The sequence below is a fragment of the Leptosomus discolor genome, chromosome 28 (assembly GCF_034619465.1).
Source record: "Leptosomus discolor isolate bLepDis1 chromosome 28, bLepDis1.hap2, whole genome shotgun sequence".
Classification (NCBI taxonomy): Eukaryota; Metazoa; Chordata; class Aves; order Leptosomiformes; family Leptosomidae; genus Leptosomus; species Leptosomus discolor.
In genome coordinates this window covers 21,632-42,106 of record NC_141418.1, presented here as the reverse complement: position 1 = coordinate 42,106, position 20,475 = coordinate 21,632, and the positions used below count along the sequence as shown (strand labels likewise).

Sequence of the window (20,475 nt, the reverse complement as noted above, 5' to 3'; positions counted from 1 at the left end):
TCAGAGTCTCCTTCAGTGTCTTGGAACCTTCAGGGGCTCCTGGAGCTTCCTTGGGGTCTCCATGGGCTCCTCAGGGTCTCCTTTAGCGTCTTGGAACCTTCAGGGGCTCCTGGAGCTTCCTTGGGGTCTCCATGGGCTCCTCAGAGTCTCCTTCAGTGTCTTGGAACCTTCAGGGGCTCCTGGAGCTTCCTTGGGGTCTCCATGGGCTCCTCAGGGTCTCCTTTAGCATCTTGGGACCTTCAGGGACTCCTGGAGCTTCCTTGGGGTCTCCAAGGGCTCCTCATGGTCTCCTTTAGCGTCTTGGGACCTTCAGGGGCTCCTCAGGGGCTCCTTGAACTTCCCTGGGGTCTCCATGGGCTCCTCAGGGTCTCCTTCGGCATCTGGGGATCTTCGGGGGCTCCTGGAGCTTCCTTGGGGTCTCCATGGGCTCCTCAGGGTCTCCTTCAGCATCTTGGAACCTTCAGGGGCTGCTGGAGCTTCCTTGGAGCCTCCATGGGCTCCTCAGATTCTCCTTCAGCATCTTGGAACCTTCAGGGACTCCTGGAGCTTCCTTGGGGTCTCCATTGGCTCCTTAGGGTCTCCTTCAGCGTCTTGGAACCTTCAGGGACTCCTGGAGCTTCCTCGGGGTCTCCATGGGCTTCTCAGAGTCTCCTTCAGCGTCTTGGAACCTTCAGGGACTCCTGGAGCTTCCTTGGGGTCTCCATGGGTTCCTCAGGGTCTCCTTTAGCATCTTGGGACCTTCAGGGTCTCCTGGAGCTTCCTTGGAGTCTCCATGGGCTCTTCAGGGTCTCCTTCAGCATCTTGGGACCTTCAGGGCCTCCCGGAGCTTCCTTGGCTCTCCAAGGGCTCCTCAGGGTCTCCTTCAGCATCTTGGAATCTTCAGGGGCTCCTCAGGGGCTCCTTGAACTTCCCTGGGGTCTCCACAGGCTCCTCAGGGTCTCCTTCAGCATCTTGGAACCTTCAGGGGCTGCTGGAGCTTCCTTGGGGTCTCCATGGGCTCCTCAGGGTCTCCTTTAGCATCTTGGGACCTTCAGGGGCTCCTCGGGGCCTCCTTGAGCTTCCTTGGGGTCTGCACAGGTTCCTTAGGATCTCCTTGAGTATTTGGGGGCCTTTGGGGGCTCCTCAGCATCTTATTTTGCTCCTCTGCGTCTCCACAAGGTCTTTGGCACCTCCTCAAGCTCCCCAGAACCTCCTCAAGGTCCTTGGGGAGCTGGTGGGAAAAAGAACCCAGGGTCACGGCTCTTGGCTGTAGCCTCTACCCCAACAGCTCCAGCAGACCTTCTGCCGGGGGTCCCACCTCATGCAGGGTGGGTGCGAGCACCCAGATTACGGGACAACAGGTTGGAAGGTTTGGTCCAACCCCAACTCAAAGCAGGTCCAACCAGTTGAGGTTCTTCAAGGTTGCTGGTTCCCTTGTTGCTCTGGGTGGGTGTCGGCACCTCAATTACGGGATCGATGAGGTGGAACGGGATGTTTGGAGGTTTCCAGACCAATCTCTACTCAAGGTGGGTCCAGCAAGTTGAGGTTCCTCAGGATGGTTGGGTGCCATCTCTGTCTGGGTGAGTGAAAGCCCCTGGATCAATGAGGCTGAACAGGATTTCTGGAGGTCTCCCGACCAACCCCAACTCAAAGCAGGTCCTCCCGGTTGAGGTTCCTCAAGGCTCTTGGGTCCCTTCTTCCTCTGGGTGGGTGGAGCCAACTGAATCACGGGATAGCTCGGCTTGGAAGAGACGTTCGGACGTCTCCAGTCTGCCCCCAGCCCGAAGCATCTCCACCTCCTTGAGGCTCCTTGAGGCCACGTCGGGGTCTGCGGAACATCTCCAAGTGCCGGAGATGCCACCACCTCACCGGGCCGTACTGTGGTGACACTGAGGAGCCCAGCACGGCCTCGGTGTCCCCCATCCAGCTGGTGTGCGCCATCACGGCGGGCTTCCTCCACTTCCTCTTCCTCGCCTGCTTCGCCTGGATGTTCCTGGAGGGTTTGCATCTCTTCCTCACCGTCAGGAACCTGCGCGTCCTCAACTACACCAGCGCCAGCCGCTTCAGGAAAAGATACATCTACCCCGTGGGCTACGGCGTGCCGGCCATCGTGGTGGCCGTCTCTGCTGCCGTCCATCCCGGCGGCTACGGCACCCAGCACTAGTGAGTCCCACCAGCACCCGGGCGGGGGGTCCACCAAGCGGGGTGGGATCACCGATGGAGAACGTTGGGCGTTTCGCCTAAACCACCCCCCGAAAAAACCTGCCCCATCATCCGGCTGTGGGTATTTTCACGTCACCAAAGGATTTTTGGGGTGTTCTTCCCCTTTTTTGCCTCTTTTTTTAGCTGCTGGCTGAGCTTGGAGGGAGGTTTCATCTGGAGTTTCCTCGGTCCCGTCTCCGCCATCATCCTGGTGGGTGTCTGGCTGCTGAAAGGAGGCGGGGTGAGGGGGGAAATTGGGAGGAAAAAGAGCAAATTGAGACTTACAGTATTAAGCAAACGCCCCACGGGCCGGGCACGCTCGGCAGAGGTCGCACCACGGTGCGTTGACGATGGTTTTTTGCACCATTGGCCCCTTTTCCACCCCAAATTTATAATCACGGCTCCCGTAGACCCCAAATTGAGGATTTTTAGAGATTTGCCTAAAAAGAGCAAATTCACATGTACATTTAAGGACAGTGTTAAGCGAACAACCCCGGGCTGGGGGCGCTCACGCCGCGGCACGCGGTTTTGCTCCGTTGACCCTTTTCCACCCCAAATTTACCCCCCGTGGACCCCGTCTTGCACAACGATGGGGTTTGTTGGTTTTTTTTTTTCCCCGCTTTCCGCCCAGGTTAATTTGCTGTTTTTTCTCACCACCCTCTGGACGCTGCGGGACAAACTGGCCTCCCTCAACACCGACGTCACGGCCATAAAAAACACCCGGTGGGTTTTCGCGTCGGCACGGAGCGCGTTGGGATTTTTTTTCGGGGAGGGAGGAGGAGGAGGAGGAGGAGGAGGAGGAGGAGGAGGAGGAGGAGGAGGAGGAGGAGGAGGAGGAGGATCTGGGCTGGGGTTTGGGTGGAGAAAGGAGCAAACGGGGCGTTCCGTCAGGACGATGACGTTCAAGGCGCTGGCGCACATCTGCATCCTGGGCTGCACGTGGGGTCTGGGCTTGCTGCAGGCGCAGGGGGACAACCTCGCGGTGGCCTTCCTCTTCACCGTCGTCAACAGCCTGCAGGGAGCCTTCATCTTCCTCGTGCACTGCGTCCTCAACCGGCAGGTACAGGGCTGGGGGGGGGGCGGGGGGGGGGGACACGGACACGGACAGGGACAGCCAGGGGACCTGGGGGGGGGGTGCGGGGGAGGCTCAGGGGAGGCTCAGGAGGGGGCTGTGGGTCCCGCCGGCAGGTGACGGAGCAGTACCGGCGCTGGGTTAGGGTGCTGGGGCGACAAGCGCACCCCCCCGAGATGCCCACCAGCGAGATACACGTCACCTACGTCACGGTAAGGGCCCGATGCCCGGGTCCCTGCGGGGGGCTGGGTGGGCACCCAAACATCTGGGTCTCCTTGGGGGGCTGGGTGGGCACCCAAATATTTGGGTTTCCTTGGGGGGCTGGGTGGGCACCCGGGTCTCCTTGGGGGGCTGGGTGGGCACCCAAACATCTGGGTCTCCTTGGGGGGGGCTGGGTGGGCACCCAAATATTTGGGTTTCCTTGGGGGGCTGAGTGGGCACCCGGGTCTCCTTGGGGGGCTGGGTGGGCACCCAAACATCTGGGTCTCCTTGGGGGGCTGGGTGGGCACCCAAATATTTGGGTTTCCTTGGGGGGCTGGGTGGGCACCCGGGTCTCCTTGGGGGGCTGGGTGGGCACCCAAACATCTGGGTCTCCTTGGGGGGCTGGGTGGGCACCCAAATATTTGGGTTTCCTTGGGGGGCTGGGTGGGCACCCGAACACCTGAGCCCTCTGGTGGCCACCGAAAGGAGGTGGGGGCCAGGGGTGGCACCGTGGGAGGCTGCCTGGACCCCTGGGTCCCCCCTCAGGGGGCTTGGGGGTCTGGCAAGAAACCACCGGAACCTCTGCCCCATTTCTGCCCCATTTCTGCCCCATTTCTGCCCCATTTCTGCCCCATTTCTGCCCCATTTCTGCCCCATTTCTGCCCCATTTCTGCCCCATTTCTGCCCCATTTCTGCCCCATTTCTGCCCCATTTCTGCCCCATTTCGCCTCCATTTCTGCCCCGTTTCTGCCCCGTTTCTGCCCCGTTTCTGCCCCGTTTCTGCCCCGTTTCTGCCCCGTTTCTGCCCCATTCCTGCCCCGTTTCTGCCCCGTTTCTGCCCCATTTCTGCCCCATTCCTGCCCCATTTCTGCCCCATTTCTGCCTCATTTCGCCCCCGTTTCTGCCCCGTTTCTGCCCCATTTCTGCCCCATTTCACGCTGGTGTGGCCCCTTTTCCCGCCCAGGAAGGGGAGAGGCCGCACAGCCACAGCACCGAGGGCTGCACGTGGGAGAAGTGACCGCGGGTGCCCCCAGGATCGACCCATCTCCTGCGGATCCGACCCATTCCCGGCGTATTTCCTGCAGATCCGGCCTGTTGTCCCAGTTTTCCTGCCGATTTGACCCATTTCCAGCACTTTTTTTCCTGCAGAACAACCTGGGTTTAGCTTTTTCCCCCCCACAGGTCTGACCCGTTTCCAGCGGAACAACCCATTTGCAGCGGTTTTCCCGCCTATCTGACCCATTTTCCAGAATTTTCCCCAATAAACGAATAAATTCCAGCGTTTTCCCCTGGAATCAATCCATATCGAGCTGCTTCCCTCTAGGATCAAGCGATTTCCTGGGTTTTCCTGGGAAACGACCCATTTTCAGCCTTCTTCCTGTTGATCCCACCCATTTCCAGCATTTTCTCCAAGAAACGACCGATTTCTAGCATCTCCCCCCAAGACCGAGGCACTTTTCCGTGGAAGATCCTATTTCCAGCCTTTCTCCTGTGGTTTTGACCCATTTCAAGCTTTTTTCCCCAGAAACGACCAATTTCCATCATTTTTCCCACGGAACGCCCCATTTCCAGCCTTTTTCCTGCGGATTTGACCCATTCCCAGCATTTTCTCCGAGGACTGACTAATTTTCAGCATTTTTACCCCAACGCTTGACCCGTTTCCAGCGTTTTTCCACGCAACGACCAGTTTCCAGCATTTCCAGCTGTCTCCCTGCCCCAGTGCCCTCCCAGTACCCGCCCAGTGCTGGGACTGGGCCGTCTCCCTGCCCCAGTGCCCTCTCAGTGTTTGCCCAGTTCTCCCAGTACCTCCCAGCCTAGTGCTTCCAGCGTTCCCAGTACCCTCCTCAGCCCCAGAGCTCCCAGTGCCTTCCCAGTAACCCCCAGTCCATGCTTCCAGCACCCCCCACAGCCTCATTCCCCAGTGCTCCCAGTAACCCCCAGTCCATGCTTCCAGCACCCCCCACAGCCTCATTCCCCAGTGCTCCCAGTAACCCCCAGTCCATGCTTCCAGCACCCCCCACAGCCTCATTCCCCAGTGCTCCCAGTAACCCCCAGTCCCCACCACCACAGCCTGCAGACCTGACGAGCCCCACATAAGCAGGGACCTGCCCCCTCCCAGCCCATTTCCCTGCTAGAAACGGGGATTTTGGTTAAATTAACAAATTTTGAGCGAGGGCAGAAGCGCCTTTTTGTGCCAGCTCCACCACGGGTCATTTTTTTTCCTGTTGAAAACCAGCCAAAACCAGCCCAAACCAGTTTCGCTTTCTGCCACGGGTCCTTTTTTTGTGGCTTTTTACAGTAAATTTCTCAAGTCCGGCTCGAATTTCCTAATTTTTGGGGGGGGGGGGAGGGGGAGCCCCCACGGTTAATTTTCAACCCGGAGAGGGAACGTCGTTACCCGTAATGGGTCGTTGCGTTTCCGCTGATCGATAACGTATAAACTCCCCCAAAATATCGATTTTTAGCTTAAACCCTTTTTAAAAAAAATAAGCATTAACGCCACCCTACGGTTTTAACAGAATTCCTTCTGTTTCAGGGGTTTTCACCCGCTGGGGTGGGTCTGACGGGGTCGTTTTTATTTATTTGGGGTAAAAACCAACCAAATGGCGTGTGCTGCGTTCCTTAGGGAAAAAAAAAATAGTAAGTTTTATTGGGTGATAATGTGGCAAATTAAGAGATGTACAAATGAGCAGAATTTGGGGGGTTTTGGCTGCGGGGCCGCGGCTGGGCAGAGCTGCCCGGGGGAGGGGAAGGATAAATAGGGGAAAAAGGTTGGAAAATGGGGGGAAAAAAAATAAAAATCTGGATTTTACTGAAATTGTCTGTTCTGAGAGTTAAGCAGAAACGACGCCTTGGCGGCAGAGCCGGGGGGAAAAAGGAGAAATTCAGCGATTCTGGTAAATGAGACTGGTTTTGCGCGGGGGAGGGGGGATTTGACCTCCTTATGGTTGTAATTTTCAGTGAAAATCCCTTTTTTCTCACGGTTTGGAGGGCAGGCTTGGAAGGTTGGGGGTCACGGGGATTTTAGGGATTTTATTTCAGGGATTTTCAAGTCATTCACAGGCAAAAAAGTGGGAATGTGGAGCCTCCCGATCCCCCCGGCGCTGCAGGAGTTCATCCAGCTCCCGAGCGGGAAGTTTGGAATGTACATTCCTTTTGGAAAACTGTCTGGAAACGGGGAAAAAAAAATGCAGAAATCAACAATTCCAAGACTTTTCGCAAATCCAGTGGTTGGCGCGGGAGCACCTGTCGTCGTTCCAGATGCCGCCGGGGCCGATGCTGCCGCAGTCCTTCTGGTCCTTGTCTTTGTTCTCCTTCCACGTGTTCCAGTAGCTGGAGAAAGGAGGAGGAAAAGAAGGAGAAAAGGGACAAAAGTGAAATCATTCCGAAACAAAACCAAGCCCCACGGCAGCGGAGCGCTCTCAGGACGAGGTAAAACTTGTGGTTTGAGGGAAGAAAACTACCAAAAATCTCCATATTATGGGGTTTTTTTTTAACCAGAGAACGCCCCGATAATACCGTTTTTCCAACCTAAACCCTTTGATTTACGGAAAACTACCAAAACCCAAAGTTTCGTCGGGTCAGCTTCACCTTTTTCCACTTATTTTCTGGGTTTGGGGGAATTCCAGGGGGGAATCTTTACCTGATGCTCGCACGTTCGCCGTTAGTCCAGACCCAGGTGCCTTCCTCCAGCTGATCCGTCACCCCCAGCCAGTAGGTCCTGTTGCTGCTGATGTTGTCCTTCAGGAACTTCTAGAAAAGCAGAATTGGTCAAAACAGCCCCAAAACCCACTCATTCCGGCGGACTGCGGGGCACCTCGAGGCTTTTGGCCACCGAGGCGAGGTCACGGCCGTAGCCGAGCCGCGGTGAGGCGTCGATAATTTGGGTACGGCGAAGCCGAGCGCGTACGCAGCGCTCGGGAAAGCAGATGTTGACCTTTTTTGTTCAATTTTTAGCACTTTTCCCTAAAAACGGGAAGTTATAGTCAACGGAGCTCGGCTTGGCCGTCGGCGCTTCTCTCCGCCGCCAAATCACGGAGCCCGACGGCCGATTGTTGGTTAATTTGAGGCCCCCCCCCCCCCCCAAAAAAAAAAAGGGGGTTGAGTTCCTGCATCTGCCAGAGGAGGAACTTTCCAAGAAAAGGGGTATTTTGGGCGCCGCGTGAGGCAAGGAACTGGTTGTTTTTCAGGCCGACCGACCTGCTCCTGCTCCGAGCTGACGATGACGAGGTGAGCGCCCTGGTCGGCGCAGATCTCCTTCGCGTCCGGCCAGCTCAAGGTCTCCGTCGAGAAGGAGTAGCAGCTCTTCTCAAAGATCTTCCACCCGGCCGAGCACTTCTTGCTGTCCAGGACGGATCTGCAGATCAGCGCTGGAATGACAAGAAATCCCCCAAATCCCAGCAAAAACCTGGTTGGTTTTCTGCTGGGGAAACCTCCGCGGCTTCCTCGGTGGGGCGACGTCTAGAAGTCGGGCGTAAATCACCCGAATTTTGCATCCCTGGGACCTCCGTGCTCTTTTTGGGGCTAAACCCGGAGGTTCCTCTCCCGGTGGGGGAGGCCCAGCGGGGAGACGGCGGTGGTTTTACCTGTGATGTCCTGCAGTTCCTCGTAGTACTTGTGCATCCCGCTCCGCATCCGCGTCTGCTCCCGTCGCGTCTCCAACAGCTCCTGCAGCACTGCCGAGAGCACGGCCCCCCCCCCCCCGCTTCAGTTTACCCAAATCTTGAGGCTTTTTTCCCCCGGGATTTGGCACTTGTCCGTAGAAAGCTCAATCAGGGCTACGAAAGCTCTTACGTCACCGGCCGCCAGCTTTGCTGCGGGATTTTTCCCCTCTTTGGGTGACATTTTGCCCCGATATCGCCCGTAATAGAATTTAATTAATCGCTCGTTTGGCAGCGTTCGAGGATTTGGCTCGTTATGTTTGACTTTTGCGGAATTTTCTGTAGGATTTACGTCTTTCCCTTCCTTGAAGAGAGGCAAAGGGGTGGATCTCCCCTAATAAAATAAACCCCGCGATATCCCAAGGGCTGATTTTTCTCCCCTTCACACCCTTTTTGGGGCTAATTCCCCCGGGATTGGGGCGCGAGCTCAGTCGGCGTCCGATCTACACCGTCACCCCGGTGGAATCCCTGGTGGAAATCGGGCAAAGCCGGCGTTGCCTCACTAAGAGACGGAGCAGAACCAGGAGCTGCTCGAAAAAAACATTTGATTTTTTTTCCTTAATTGGCACCAAAAGGGCAAAATCGGTGCCGGAAAAAGAGCCAAACACCGGAAAAAATCAGCGTCTCCCACCCACCGTTAAAATTTCACCGCGGGGATGCGAGTCCGAGGACCTACCGTTGGCTTGATTCTCCGAGTAGTTTGCCCGCAAGAGCTTTATCTCCGCCATGATTTCCATCTCTGGAAGGAAAATGAAAGGAAAAACCACGGCGGGATCACACCGAGGAATCGCGAGCAGCGCCTAAATTTGCCCAATTCATGGGTTTTTTTGGGCCGAGTGGGGAATTCCTGAGCAGAGACTGCAAATTTGCCTGATTTCTGGCTTTTTTTGAGGGGCCGAGCGGAGAATCCCAGCGTGGATTTACTCTGGATCGACACCCCGTCGCAAACGGGGGGGGGGGTGCCAGAGCAGGAGGCAGCACCCGGCTGCAGCGCGCCGGAGGTCATTTTGGTGAGAAACCCCTAAAATCCACACACCAGGGTGGCACTAAAACCCAACCGCGGTGAGAGATGCTCAAAGCGCGGCGGGCACGAGCCGCGTGTTGCTTTTAACAGAGAAAATGCCTTTTTTTGGGGGTGTTTTACCCAAACCGGCTGCTTCCCCGCCTGGCTGGGACCCTTCCGGGGACACTCACGCTTCACCACGGCCAGCGCGAAGAGCAGGACCCACGCGACGAAGCTCAGCGCCACCAGGACGTAGAGGACGGCGACCGACATCACCCTGCGGCTCCGTCCCCGGCCACCTCCGGGTGCCACGTCACCTGCGGAGAGCAGCGCGGGAGAAATCGGGGAAAAATCCCGACTTCCCAGGTCTGGATCCGGCCGAGGCCACCGGAGCGGGATGGCGGCGCCGGTCGAGAGCGTCTCACCCTTTTGGGAAGGATTTGAAGACGCCGGTTTCCCCGCCAGGATGTAAACCCCTGTTGGGAGGAAGGAAAGAGGCGCTGGGGGGTGGTTTTGGGGCGGTTTAGGGCGAAATCCCGCCCCGCGGAGGTGCGGGCGATGCGGGGAGAGGAGGCGGGCGCTACCTGTGCCTCCTTTGCTCCTCTGGCTCTGCTGGTCTTCATCGGGCGCCGGCAGCTTGTGGCCGCGATCCGACTCCGACAGGGACACGTCGTCGTAATCGTCCTCGAAGCTGTCCGGGGATGCTACGTGAGGGGGGAAAAAAATGGGTGAAAAATCAGGGGTTTACACCAACGGGGAACTCCGGCTGTTAACGATCGGCTCAATCCTTCAACCGGATCACGAAATCCAATTCTCATTCGTGAAAGATGCCATTTCCCTTCCCCTTCGGTAGATCCTCGGCACCTCCGGCAAGGTTTTTATACCTTTTTCTCAATGTCTATTGATTTTATCATTTTTATAGAGTTTTATATCCTCACTCCCCTCTTTCGGAGCTGGGTCCCCCCCTTGGCTGCAAATCCAAGCGATTCTGCTGAAGCCTGAAGCTCTCCGTGGTGGGAGCGGGGGGGAATTTGGGCCTGCGAAGGCGCAAACGTCGGCTCCGAGAGGGGGAAAGGAGCGAGAAATTCCCCCTGATCCCCCCCCCCAGCGTGGATTTTGAGGGTGGTTTTGGGACCATTTGACCGAAGGAACCAAATTCAGAGAGAAAAGCAAAACACGTTTGACCAACCGAGCTGAAACCAAAGCCCGGTTCGGCCTGAGGGAGGCACCCCGGGGAGTTCTGCTTTCCATCCGCCGTCCAAAAAAGCCTGAAAAGGTGAAAAAACGAGGACTTACCGGGCCTGAAGTCACCCACGGGCGTCATCTTCCCTGCGACGGAGTAAATTCCTGCCAAAACAAGGAAAGGCGAGGTGTTGAAGACAAGGGGCGGATCCTCAAAGCCACCACTAGCGCCTCTTCTAACCCCGGCGCCGCCGGCCGGCGGGGAAGTTGGCGACGCTTTTTGAAGGCCCGGCGCGGAGAAACTGGGGCCAAACCTGGAGGTTTCGGAGCCGTTGAGTGCAAAGCGGGACCGGCGCGACTCCCGGCCCCTCCCAAAGGCGTTTCGCCCCCCTCCCTACGGCAGCAGAGCCCTGCCGGCGTTTTCGGCTTCACCGGGACGCCCGCCGGCCCCGAAACCACCCGCCGAGGGCACGGGGAGGGGGGTCGCCCCGCCGTTACCTGCTTGCCTCACCAGCCGCTTGGCGGGCGCAGCCGGGGGACCCAACCAGTTGCCGTAAGTCTCCTGCCGGGCCATGCTTTGCCGGGGAGAGCAGCCGCGCAGGCGCTCGCCGGGGAGCTAAACCCCTCGGCACGCGTCCCGGCACACCCCTCGCCGCCTCCAGCCCCCCATTTTGGCCAGCGGTTCGGCCCCGAGGTTTCGGTTCCTTTTCCGCGCCGGGGCGGCGGTGACATGCAAATGGGCGGCGAAAGATGGGCGAGACGGCGCTTTTCCCTGCGCTACAGGAAAACGCACCTTTTCGGTGGGATTCGGCGAATTTGGGGGCGCGGGGTTTGTTGGGGGGGGGGGGGGGGGAGAGAAACGGTGGCGCCGCCGGAGCTCTGCTGCCAGCGGGAATTTGAAGGCAGCAGCTCCCGCATGGATTTGGGGTATTTTTTCTTTTTCAGGGATTATGGATAAAACCACCACGGCGGCATCCCCGGGTTTCCAACGCCGCGCCGGTGAAATTCCAAATCTTCCCCCGGAGCCGCTGTGCCCGCGCCGGGAGGGGAATCCGGCGACGCGGCCTTACGGCAAAACAGGCGTCGCGCTTCAGCACCCGCGAGCTGGGGATTTGCATACGCGCCCCGAAAACACGCTCACGCCTCCTCTTCGCCCCTCTCTCTTCTCTTTTTTTGGTGGGGGTTTTTTTTTTAACCTCAACCCTGGGAAAATAGGTGTGCGCCGGCGCCGCGTCGCCTCGACTTCGGTGAGTTTTGGTTCGCGTCGTAACCAAGAAGTGGTTCGTTTATTCGTTATGACGTTGTTGTTTATTTTTTTCCCCTGATTAACCAGCAAGCGCCGCGTCGAGCCTCAGCGCAACAGGCTCCCAAAATGTTACCAAACACCCCCAATAATCCTTAAACACCCACAAAAATCCCCAAACACCCCCAAAAAGCTCCAACCCCCCCCTCCGCCAAGGAATGGCCCCCTCAAAGTCTTTAACCCCCCCCCCCCCCCCGTGCCAGCGCTGTGCCCACCTCGGGCAGCGCACCCTGCTTTTGGGTGCGAGGGGGGGCCCGTTTTCAGACACCCCTTTGCCCCCGAGCCTGGCGTTTTCACCCTGCGCTCGGTTTTGCCGGGTTTTGAGCGGTTTTCCCCCGTTTTGAAGCCCCGGCGAGCGGGGGGGGGGGTGGGGGGAGCCATCAGCAGCTGCGCTCGCAGACCCAGGTCTCGGCGTTGGAGCAGAGCGCGTCGTTCCAGAAGCCATTGGGGTGGAGGGTGGCGCAGTCCTCGCCGTCCTGGCCCACGTTGTTGGGCTCGCCATTGCCCCAGAACCTGCGGGGGGGGGAGCACACCGGTTTGGGTGGAAAACTTGCCTTTTGGGCGTTTGTTGGGTCTGGGGGTCAGTCCCAAGAGCGAGGAGAGCCGCTCGTCTCCCAGGAGCGATAATCTGTCGATGCGAACGAGGGTGGGACCGACCGAGCTGCGGGGGAGCCACGAGGGCGCCGCGGCGCCTTGTGTGTTCCCGCCTCAAAACCAAAGTGAATTTTGGCGGGAAAAGCCAAAACTCTCGCCCGCAGCAGGGCGGCTCCCCTCAGCTTTCCCTCCACCCGGCGCCTTGTGTGTTCCCGCCTCAAAACCAAAGTGAATTTTGGCGGGAAAAGCCAAAACTCTCGCCCACAGGAGGGCGGCTCCCCTCAGCTTGCCCTCCACCCGGCGCCTTGAGTGTTCCCGCCTCAAAACCAAAGTGAATTTTGGCGGGAAAAGCCAAAAATCTACCCGCAGCAGGGCGGCTCCCCTCAGCTTGCCCTCCACCCGGTGCCTTGTGTGTTCCCGCCTCAAAACCAAAGTGAATTTTGGCGGGAAAAGCCAAAAATCTACCCGCAGCAGGGCGGCTCCCCTCAGCTTGCCCTCCACCCGGCGCCCTCAAGTGCCGCAGCAGCACGGAACTTATTTTGGGGGGTTTTAAGGGCTAAATCGGAGTGGAGGGTGCGCTCGTGAGGGCGCAGCACCGCTTTCTTTGGGGAAAAAAAGGGGCCAAGGGAGAAGAGGTGAGTTTTGGGGCGATTTACCCTCCGATGGGGCTAAAACGTACGCGCGAGTGAGGGAGCTGCCGTCCACCCACTGCCAGTTGCCTTCCTGGTGCCGGTCGGTCAGGCCCAGCCAGGCCACCTCGTTCTGCATGATCTGGCTTGCCAGAAATTTCTGCGGATGAGGAGGGAAACAAAGCAAGAGGCGTCAGGAGGGGAAGTCGAAAGCGACAGCGAAGGGCTTCGGCGGCGCCGGCAGTCGGTGACACCGGGGAGCCCGTCCCTCGCAGGGGACAAGCATGACAGGCCACGAGCGTGACCAAAAACCCACTGGAAATGGGGAAAAAAAAGGGTTGAAATCTCCGATATCTGGAGGAAGAAGGGTTTTTTGGGACCTAATGTGGTTTTTCAAAGGGTTGGTGAAGGCTCCCCTCGGGAGGCAGGGTTTGGCTAAACTGGGGGAGAAATGCTAATTTGTGCAGAGTTTGGGTTATATTTCTGTGATTCATTCTGTAATTCCTGTCATTTCTAAATAATTCCTGTCATTTCTAAATAATTCCTGTTATTTCTAAATAATTTCTAAATAAATCCTGTCATTCCTAAATAATTCCTAAATGATTCCTGTCATTTCTAAATAATTCCTAAATGATTCCTGTCATTCCTAAATGATTCCTAAATAATTCCTGTCATTTCTAAATGATTCCTAAATAATTCCTGTCATTTCTAAATAATTCCTGTCATTTCTAAATGATTCCTAAATAATTCCTGTCATTTCTAAATAATTCCTGTCATTTCTAAATAATTCCTAAATAATTCCTGTCATTCCTAAATGATTCCTGTAATTTTTCAGTAACCCCTGTAATCTCCAAATAAGTCCCATAATTTCCGAATTATTCCCGTAATTTCTACATAAATCTTGTAATTCCCAGATGATCGCGAGGAGGGATCCCCGCGGAGCCACAGCGCACTCCCCCCAAACTCAGGTGAGCACCTCTCGTACCCCGGGAGCCCCTCGGGGTCACGCAGATGCAGCTGCTCCCCTGCAGCTTCCCCCCCCCCCCGCAAAAAAAAAACCCTTTAAATCGTGTCAGTCATTTTGAGGACAGATTCATGCAATTTGGCCAAATCCCTTGAGGACTCGGCAGGAACCTCAGCCGGATGCGTTGTCCCCGTGAGTCGCCCGTGCTTGACCCCCAGCTCACCATCTGTGGAACTGGAGACTCTGTTCCTCTAAACTCACGAAATCTGGGGTTTTTTTTTTTTTTGCTTTTTACGGGATTTCTCCACTCACGTTTTCCTGCTTGGTGTTGACGATGGCCAGGTGGGCGCCGAACTGGATGCAGAAGTCTTTAGCAGCCAGCCAGGGTTTGGTGGTGGTGGAGAAGAAGTAGCAGGTTTTGGCGAACTGCTGCCAGCCGTCGGGACACGTCGTGCAGAGAATTCCTGGGGGGAAAAAAAATGAACAAAACCGACCAAAAAAAAAAAAAAAAAAAGAAAAAGAAAAAAAAAAAGGAGAATGCGTGGGCGAGCGCAGGGGGAGGCCGGCGGGCTCGGCGCGGGCGCTGCCGCTCACCGGAGAGGTTGCGCGTCTGCTCCAGCGCCGTGTTGAGGAGCGCCGAGACCCGGCTCTGCTCCTGCTTCACCTCCGCCAGCTGCCGCAGCACCGGCTCCAGCGGTTCCCTTTCCTCTGCGGGGAGAGGGGGAAAAGGCGGTTCAGCTGCCGCCGCAGAGACCTGGGAAAAAAACCCTCGTTTTGTTGGTCCTTTCTGTCCCCGTTCCCACCACGGCTTCCGCTGGGCGCGTGAGTCGCCGGGTGCTAAACTTCAGGCGGGAAAACCTCAGAGCCCTTTCGTTAAACGAGCTTTTTGTTGCCTTTTTCAACAGGCTGAGAACGGCTTCTTTCCGTTAATAATTCCTCAGTGATCTCCCAAACTCGTTAAGATCGGCTTCGTGCGCTCCTGGGGCACATTTTAGGAACCTTTGGGGCACCTACCCAACACCGCGTGATTTGGGAATCGAGGAGAACGCTGGAACTTAACGGATTTCCACCAAAATCAGCCTCTCACCCAGGACGCGGAGGCGCTCCGACAGCTCCCTCTCCCACTCCGCTTTGCACTGCGTCACCTTCCACCGCACGCTCTCCACTTCTTGTGACACTGGAAGGAGGACAAACGCTGCTTTTTGACCCCGTCCCGCCGCTGCCTGCGCTCAGGGCTCGGGATTCTGGTGGAATTGCCCCAAAACTGCCTCCTCCTGGGCGTACCGTTCGCAAGCCGGCCGTTGATCGCCTTGAGCCCGCCAGAGAGCTGCTTATCTGGGGGGAAAACGAGAGGAGAAAGCTCAAACCAAGCCCTGCCCATCTCCATCCTGATGGCAAGTGGCTTTGGTTCGTCTTTTTGTGCTGGAAGAAGCACCCCGGGAAGCGCAGGGGGGGGGAAATCCGTGCGGATATCGAGGTGCCGGGGAGGCATTTTGGGGCGAGACGTCGTACCGAGGGTGCTCTGGACCTCCGAGAGGTTGCGCCAGGCCGTGGTGTGGCTGTTCTCGCTCCGCGTCCGAGCTTGCTCCAACGCCTCCCACGCCGCAGATACTGGGGGAGAGGAAGACAGCGGTGGCCTTCGCGCCAGGTCCGGCCCCGGAGAGCCCACGGGCTGCGAAAGGGCCTTGGGTCCTAACGCAGAGCGGCGTTTTCTTGGTGTTTTCCCCCAAATCTGGCCGCTCGGCCATCCAAGGATGGGGGGGGCGCAGCAGACTCACCTCTCTGGAGGCTGATGATGGTGAGAACGGTGAAGAGGAGGAAGGTGAAGGCCAGCAGCACGTACAGCAGCATGACGGGTCTCTCCAGAGCCGAGGCGAGGACCGACAGCGCTGCCGAGCCTGAAACGAGGCGGGGCAGCTCCAAAGAATCCCCCTCAAGTGATATTTTCTTAAGGAAGAGCACAGAGAGGAGATACCCCCCCAAAACAGCCCCTCGAGTGGCTCCACCACCCTGTTCTCCGCGCTCAAACCTCTTTTTTGTCCTAGACTGGGACCCAACGGAGCAACCAGGCATCAAAATTTGGCTATAACTTCGCAGCAAGACCAGTTTAAAGCGCTGAAACCCTCCAGTTTCACGTCTCTGGATCCCCCGAGCCGCTCCCTTGCCCCGATACCTCCTTTAGGTGTTTTCCTCGGCTTTTGCTTCTCCATCTTCGTCTCCTCGTCGAAATCCCACTTCTCGTAGGTGCCGACGGCACCTTCGCCTCGGGACATCTCCGATCCCCTTTTCTTCTGGTATCGCCCCTATTTATGCGGTGGAGGAGACGCGTCATCTCCTCCCAGGGAGGAGGAAACGCTCGCGTTTCGAAATGGTATTTCCTAGGAAAAAAAAAAACAAACCATAAACCAAACTGCTCACTCAGGCGCTGACGCGCCCGGGCTGCCCCTCACCAGGGGCCGCAGCCCCTTCCCTCTTGATTTTTAGAAGAATCGGTTCAAAACCCGACTCTGCTTTCCTCGAACAAGGCCGACGCCTGCCCAAGGAGGTGGTTTTTGGAGGCTTCACGCCAAAACGGCGACCGGCGTTCTCCGAGGTGAGCGCCTAAATTTGGCTTTGGGGTTTTGTTTTTTTTTTTTTTGGTTTGGTGGGAATCCTGCAGCGGTTTTGCACAGCATTTTTGTGATCATTTCTTGTGTTTTTAACGCAAGAGACGTAGTGTTGTGAAAATCCTCATTTTTGGGGGGGGGGCACCGTTTCCTTCATCCCTTCCCCCTAAAATTCTTTTCGTTGCCTGAACTCCCTCAGGGCTTCGAGCCAGGCGTCCCCCGGGCTGGCTATCGTGGAAAACAGAAGTTAGAACTTACGAATAACTTCACCCTTGACTAATTTCAGCTGAATTTCACAGGCGCACCCTGGGAAAAGCAAACACAGCCGAAAGTTGTACATCCCTCTCTCCGGTTCCCCTACTTTCGGGGCAAGAAGCTTCCTCCTTTTGTCCCATTTCCCCTTTTTTTTTTTGATTTCGAGGCTTAACTTCTCCCCGGGGCGGCGACTCACGTTCTTGGGGCTCCAACACTTTCCAAGAAGAAATAGAGTCAATTTTTAGGTCGAAATGCTGCGAATTCGGCCCATGCGCTCTCGCGGCCGCTCCGCCCTCTGCTGCCAGCGTGCGGCTTGTCCTGGGAGTGGGGGAGAGGTTTGACAAATAAATCAAGGATGGCGCTTTTTAAGCTGAAAGAATTGAAAACCGGGGTAAAAGTTAAGGGAGGACCAAAACCAGCAGGTCTCACCCCTAAACCTCCCATGTCCTTCTCTCTTTACCTTTTCCAGGTTTTTTTTATTGTCTTATTTTTTAAATACTGAAGCCGGAGTGGTCAAAAACCCCTTTAAGCCCCCCAAAAAGGTTTTTTTTTTTTAAAAAAAGCCACTTCTCAACACTGTAAAAGATCTCCCCTGTGTCACCTCGATGCCCGCAGTGTCCCACACCCCCGTCCCTGGGGACAGCGGGACTCTCGGTGTCCCCATCCCTGGGTGTTCCCCTCCCACTGTTGTCCTTGGGGACATCCCCAGTGTCCCCCAAACCCCTGTCCCTGGGGAACTGGGGCCTCCCGTGTCCCTGCACCCCTGGGATCGCTGGGGATGCCCAGACCTGGATGGGTGAGGAGTGTGGGACCCCTGTCACCCCTTTCTGGGGAGCTGGGGTCCCCGTTTCCCCCCATGAACCGCCGATCTCCCCATCCCTGGACCCCTGGGGGTTGTGGGACCCCGGACACCCCATTCCTGGGAACTGGGGACCCCGTGGCCCCGCACCCAGGCCCCTGTGGGAAGGAGGGACCCTCCATCACCCCAATATCCGCATCTTTGGGTAACCAGGGACCTCCGACACCCTCATCCCTGGGGAACTGGGGACCCCCATTCCGGGTCCCCCCACCCGGGAGCCCTCCCTGAGGTAACGGCTCCACCCTGGACCCCTCACCCCAGAGCGGCGATCAGCTACTCGACGCCCCATAGGTGGAGGCGTCTGCCTATCGTTCCCCTTCAGCCAATAAGAGCCGCAAATCTCCCCAGGAAGGCAGGATCAGAGGCCTGTGCCAGAGGGGCGAATGCCGCCTAGGCTCCGCGCCCCCATAGGCTGCCTCAGCTTCTCATGCGCTAGAGATTGGTAGAGTCTCCTGTCAATTAAATCCAAATCCTTCAGCTGAAGAGGCGGGGCTTGTTGTCCTCTCCTGTCAGCCAGCTGCCACTCCAAGCGAGATGTGGCAGCCGATTGGTCTCTCTACCTATCCATCATCACTGCCTGAGCCTGCCATTCGCCTCTCGGCAAGGCGGTGCCCACCCCCCCGGGGGCGGGGGGGCAAAGCATCTCCTTGAATCTCATTGGAACGCCTGCTTGACCATCAATCACCGGCGCGCCAGCTCATTGGCTCACCGCACAGCAGGCGCGGTTTCTAGCCGGGTCCCCCGAGGCGGCTCATTCCCTAGCGGACCACGGTGATTGGCGGAGGCGCCGCGTGAGGGCGGGCGGAGGCGCGGAGGCGGCGCGCTGATTGGCCGAGGGGCGGAGCCGCCTGTCAGTCAGTGTCAGTCAGGGCGGCGGCGGCGGCGGCGGCGGCGGGTTCCCCCCCCATGGCAGCGGCGGGGCCCGCGGCGGCCGCGGCTCCCGCTCGACTCCAAGCGGCGGTGGCGGCGGGGGGGCGCCGCGGGCCCCCCCCTCGGAGGCAGCCGGCGGTCGCCATGGCAGCGCCTCGCAGGTAGGAGGGGCCGGGAGGGGCGCCCCGCCCCCTCGGTTGGGGGGTGGGGGGGGCTCAATCCCTCAGGAATGGGGGGGTGCCCCCCCCTGGGGTGGGGGCTATGAGGGGTAATTACCCCCCCAATGTTGGAGGGGGGGAATTGGGGGTACCCCGCCTTCCCCGCGGTGCGAGGGTGTTTAGGGGTGACCCCACTAGGGGGGGTAAAGCCCCCCTCGAGGCAATGAGGAGGGGGTGTCTATGGGGGTCATCCTGGGGGGGGGGGGGGTAATTAATATAAATATTCCCCCCCCCCGTCTATGTGGGGAGGAGTAATTGGGGTTGCCACCACCCCCTCCTTGCTGAGGGGTAATTAGGGGTATCCCCCATGCTTCTGGGGGTACCCCCACATGGGGGGGGGGGCATTGGGACAATCCTCCCCCTAGCTATGGGGGCGGCTGGGGGGGGGGGGGAAACACCCCCCTCCCCCGCCCAGGACCATAGGGTAACTAGAGGATCCCCCCCCCAGACTAAGGGGGTAAATGGGGTTCCCCTCCCCCCCTTTTTGCGGAGTAATTGGGGGTTGAACCCCCCCTGCCCCAGAGGAAACCCTGGGGTGCCCACCCCCCCCATGCTCTGAGGGGTAATTCAGGGCTATATGGGGGGGGGGGCATTGGGGGTGCCCCCACTACGCCATGGGGAGGCATTGGGGTGCCCCCCCCATAGAGGGGGTCATTAGGGGTGGCGGGGGCCTCCCCCTGTTCCCCTCCTTTATTGCCCCCCCCCCCCATTGCAGCCTGCCGGGGGCTGCTGTGTGCAAAGAGGGTGTTGTCCCTCGCCTCTTTTCCCCTTAAAATAATGAGGTTTTGGTTAAAAAGAAAAAGAGGAGGGGGGGGGTCTGCGACAGGCAGCTGGGCCCCCCCTGTCGCAGCCGCGGTCCCCCAAATGTCATTTATTTGGGGGGGGGGGTGGCTTTTATCACCCCCCCCCCCTCCACCCAGTGCACACCCACCCTCTCCACCACCATCCCTGTACCCTCCCCCCCCCATCCGTTGGGGGTTGGGGGGGGGGGGGGGGGTCCCTGGGTGCCCCCCAAAACACACACACACCCCCACCCCCCCCCAGCCACCCAGAAGATGGAGCACCCGCGGCCGCAGCCCCCGGCGCCGTGGCTTTGTGCCGTCCCCGGTGCGTCTGCTTTTGGGTTCAAACCCGGGGATTTTCAGCTGCGCTGGGACGCTCAGGTTTCCCATCAAATTACAGGGTTTTTTTTTCCCCAAAATTCCTCCTCCTTTTTCGATTTTTTCCCCCCTATTTCTGCTGGTTTTCCATCAATCGGGGCTTTGCCGGCGGCGTTTAATACCTGCCGCCACCAGCAGCCTGGATGGAGGAAGGGGGGGGGGGGGAAACACCCTCTTTTGGTGAAAAATCCTCAAAACCACCAAACCCTCCCTGGTTTGGGTTCATTTCAACCAATTTAGGACTGTGAAAACCACAAAAATCACCACCCGAGCGGCATTTTGGGTAGTTTTTTCCCCCAAAAAAGCCACGTTTGGAAATGCAGTTTGGTGGCCGGTGCCGGGGGCGGGGGGGGTGTTGGTGGTTTCCTCGCTCCGTTTTGGTGCTGAATTCAATTTTCGCCCGGTTTTGGGTGGGTTTAGACCTGGTGGCATTGAGGGGGGATTTTAGCTTAAAATTTGCAGCTGTTTCATCCTCAGCGGTGGCAAAACCCGCGATGTTTAAACCTGGTTTTATCCATTTTCCTCCTTTTTCCACCAACCGCGGGTGTTGGTGAAGCTCGAGAACGTCCCGCTGAAATATTTGTGGTTTAATCCATTTTTTTTTTCCCCTTATCTGGCTGGTTTTGCACGTTAATAATTGGGGTTTCTGGCAAATTGGTGGATTTTGGATGGTTTGTGTTTGATGGGAAGTCGGCGTCGCTACGCAGTGCTTCCAAA

General features: G+C 57.8%; 2 protein-coding genes across 2 annotated transcripts; both read right to left on the bottom strand.

Moving 5' to 3' along the window:
- Positions 1–6,643: 6,643 nt before the first annotated feature.
- On the bottom strand, positions 6,644–10,874 carry LOC104352770 (C-type lectin domain family 17, member A). Its single transcript, XM_086478865.1, has 10 exons — positions 10,799–10,874; positions 10,415–10,465; positions 9,703–9,822; positions 9,544–9,594; positions 9,310–9,435; positions 8,792–8,854; positions 8,041–8,130; positions 7,655–7,824; positions 7,098–7,207; positions 6,644–6,787 (listed from the first exon to the last, which is right to left on the bottom strand). The coding sequence occupies exons 1-10, from the start codon at positions 10,872–10,874 to the stop codon at positions 6,652–6,654; spliced, it is 993 nt and encodes a 330-aa protein (XP_086334991.1). The 3' UTR covers positions 6,644–6,651.
- Positions 10,875–11,968: 1,094 nt separating this feature from the next.
- LOC147413379 (uncharacterized) lies at positions 11,969–16,063 on the bottom strand. The gene is made up of 9 exons (XM_086478811.1): positions 15,964–16,063; positions 15,569–15,688; positions 15,303–15,401; positions 15,075–15,125; positions 14,878–14,967; positions 14,385–14,498; positions 14,103–14,254; positions 12,877–12,986; positions 11,969–12,116 (listed from the first exon to the last, which is right to left on the bottom strand). The coding sequence occupies exons 1-9, from the start codon at positions 16,061–16,063 to the stop codon at positions 11,984–11,986; spliced, it is 969 nt and encodes a 322-aa protein (XP_086334937.1). The 3' UTR covers positions 11,969–11,983.
- Between the last annotated feature and the right edge of the window lie 4,412 nt (positions 16,064–20,475).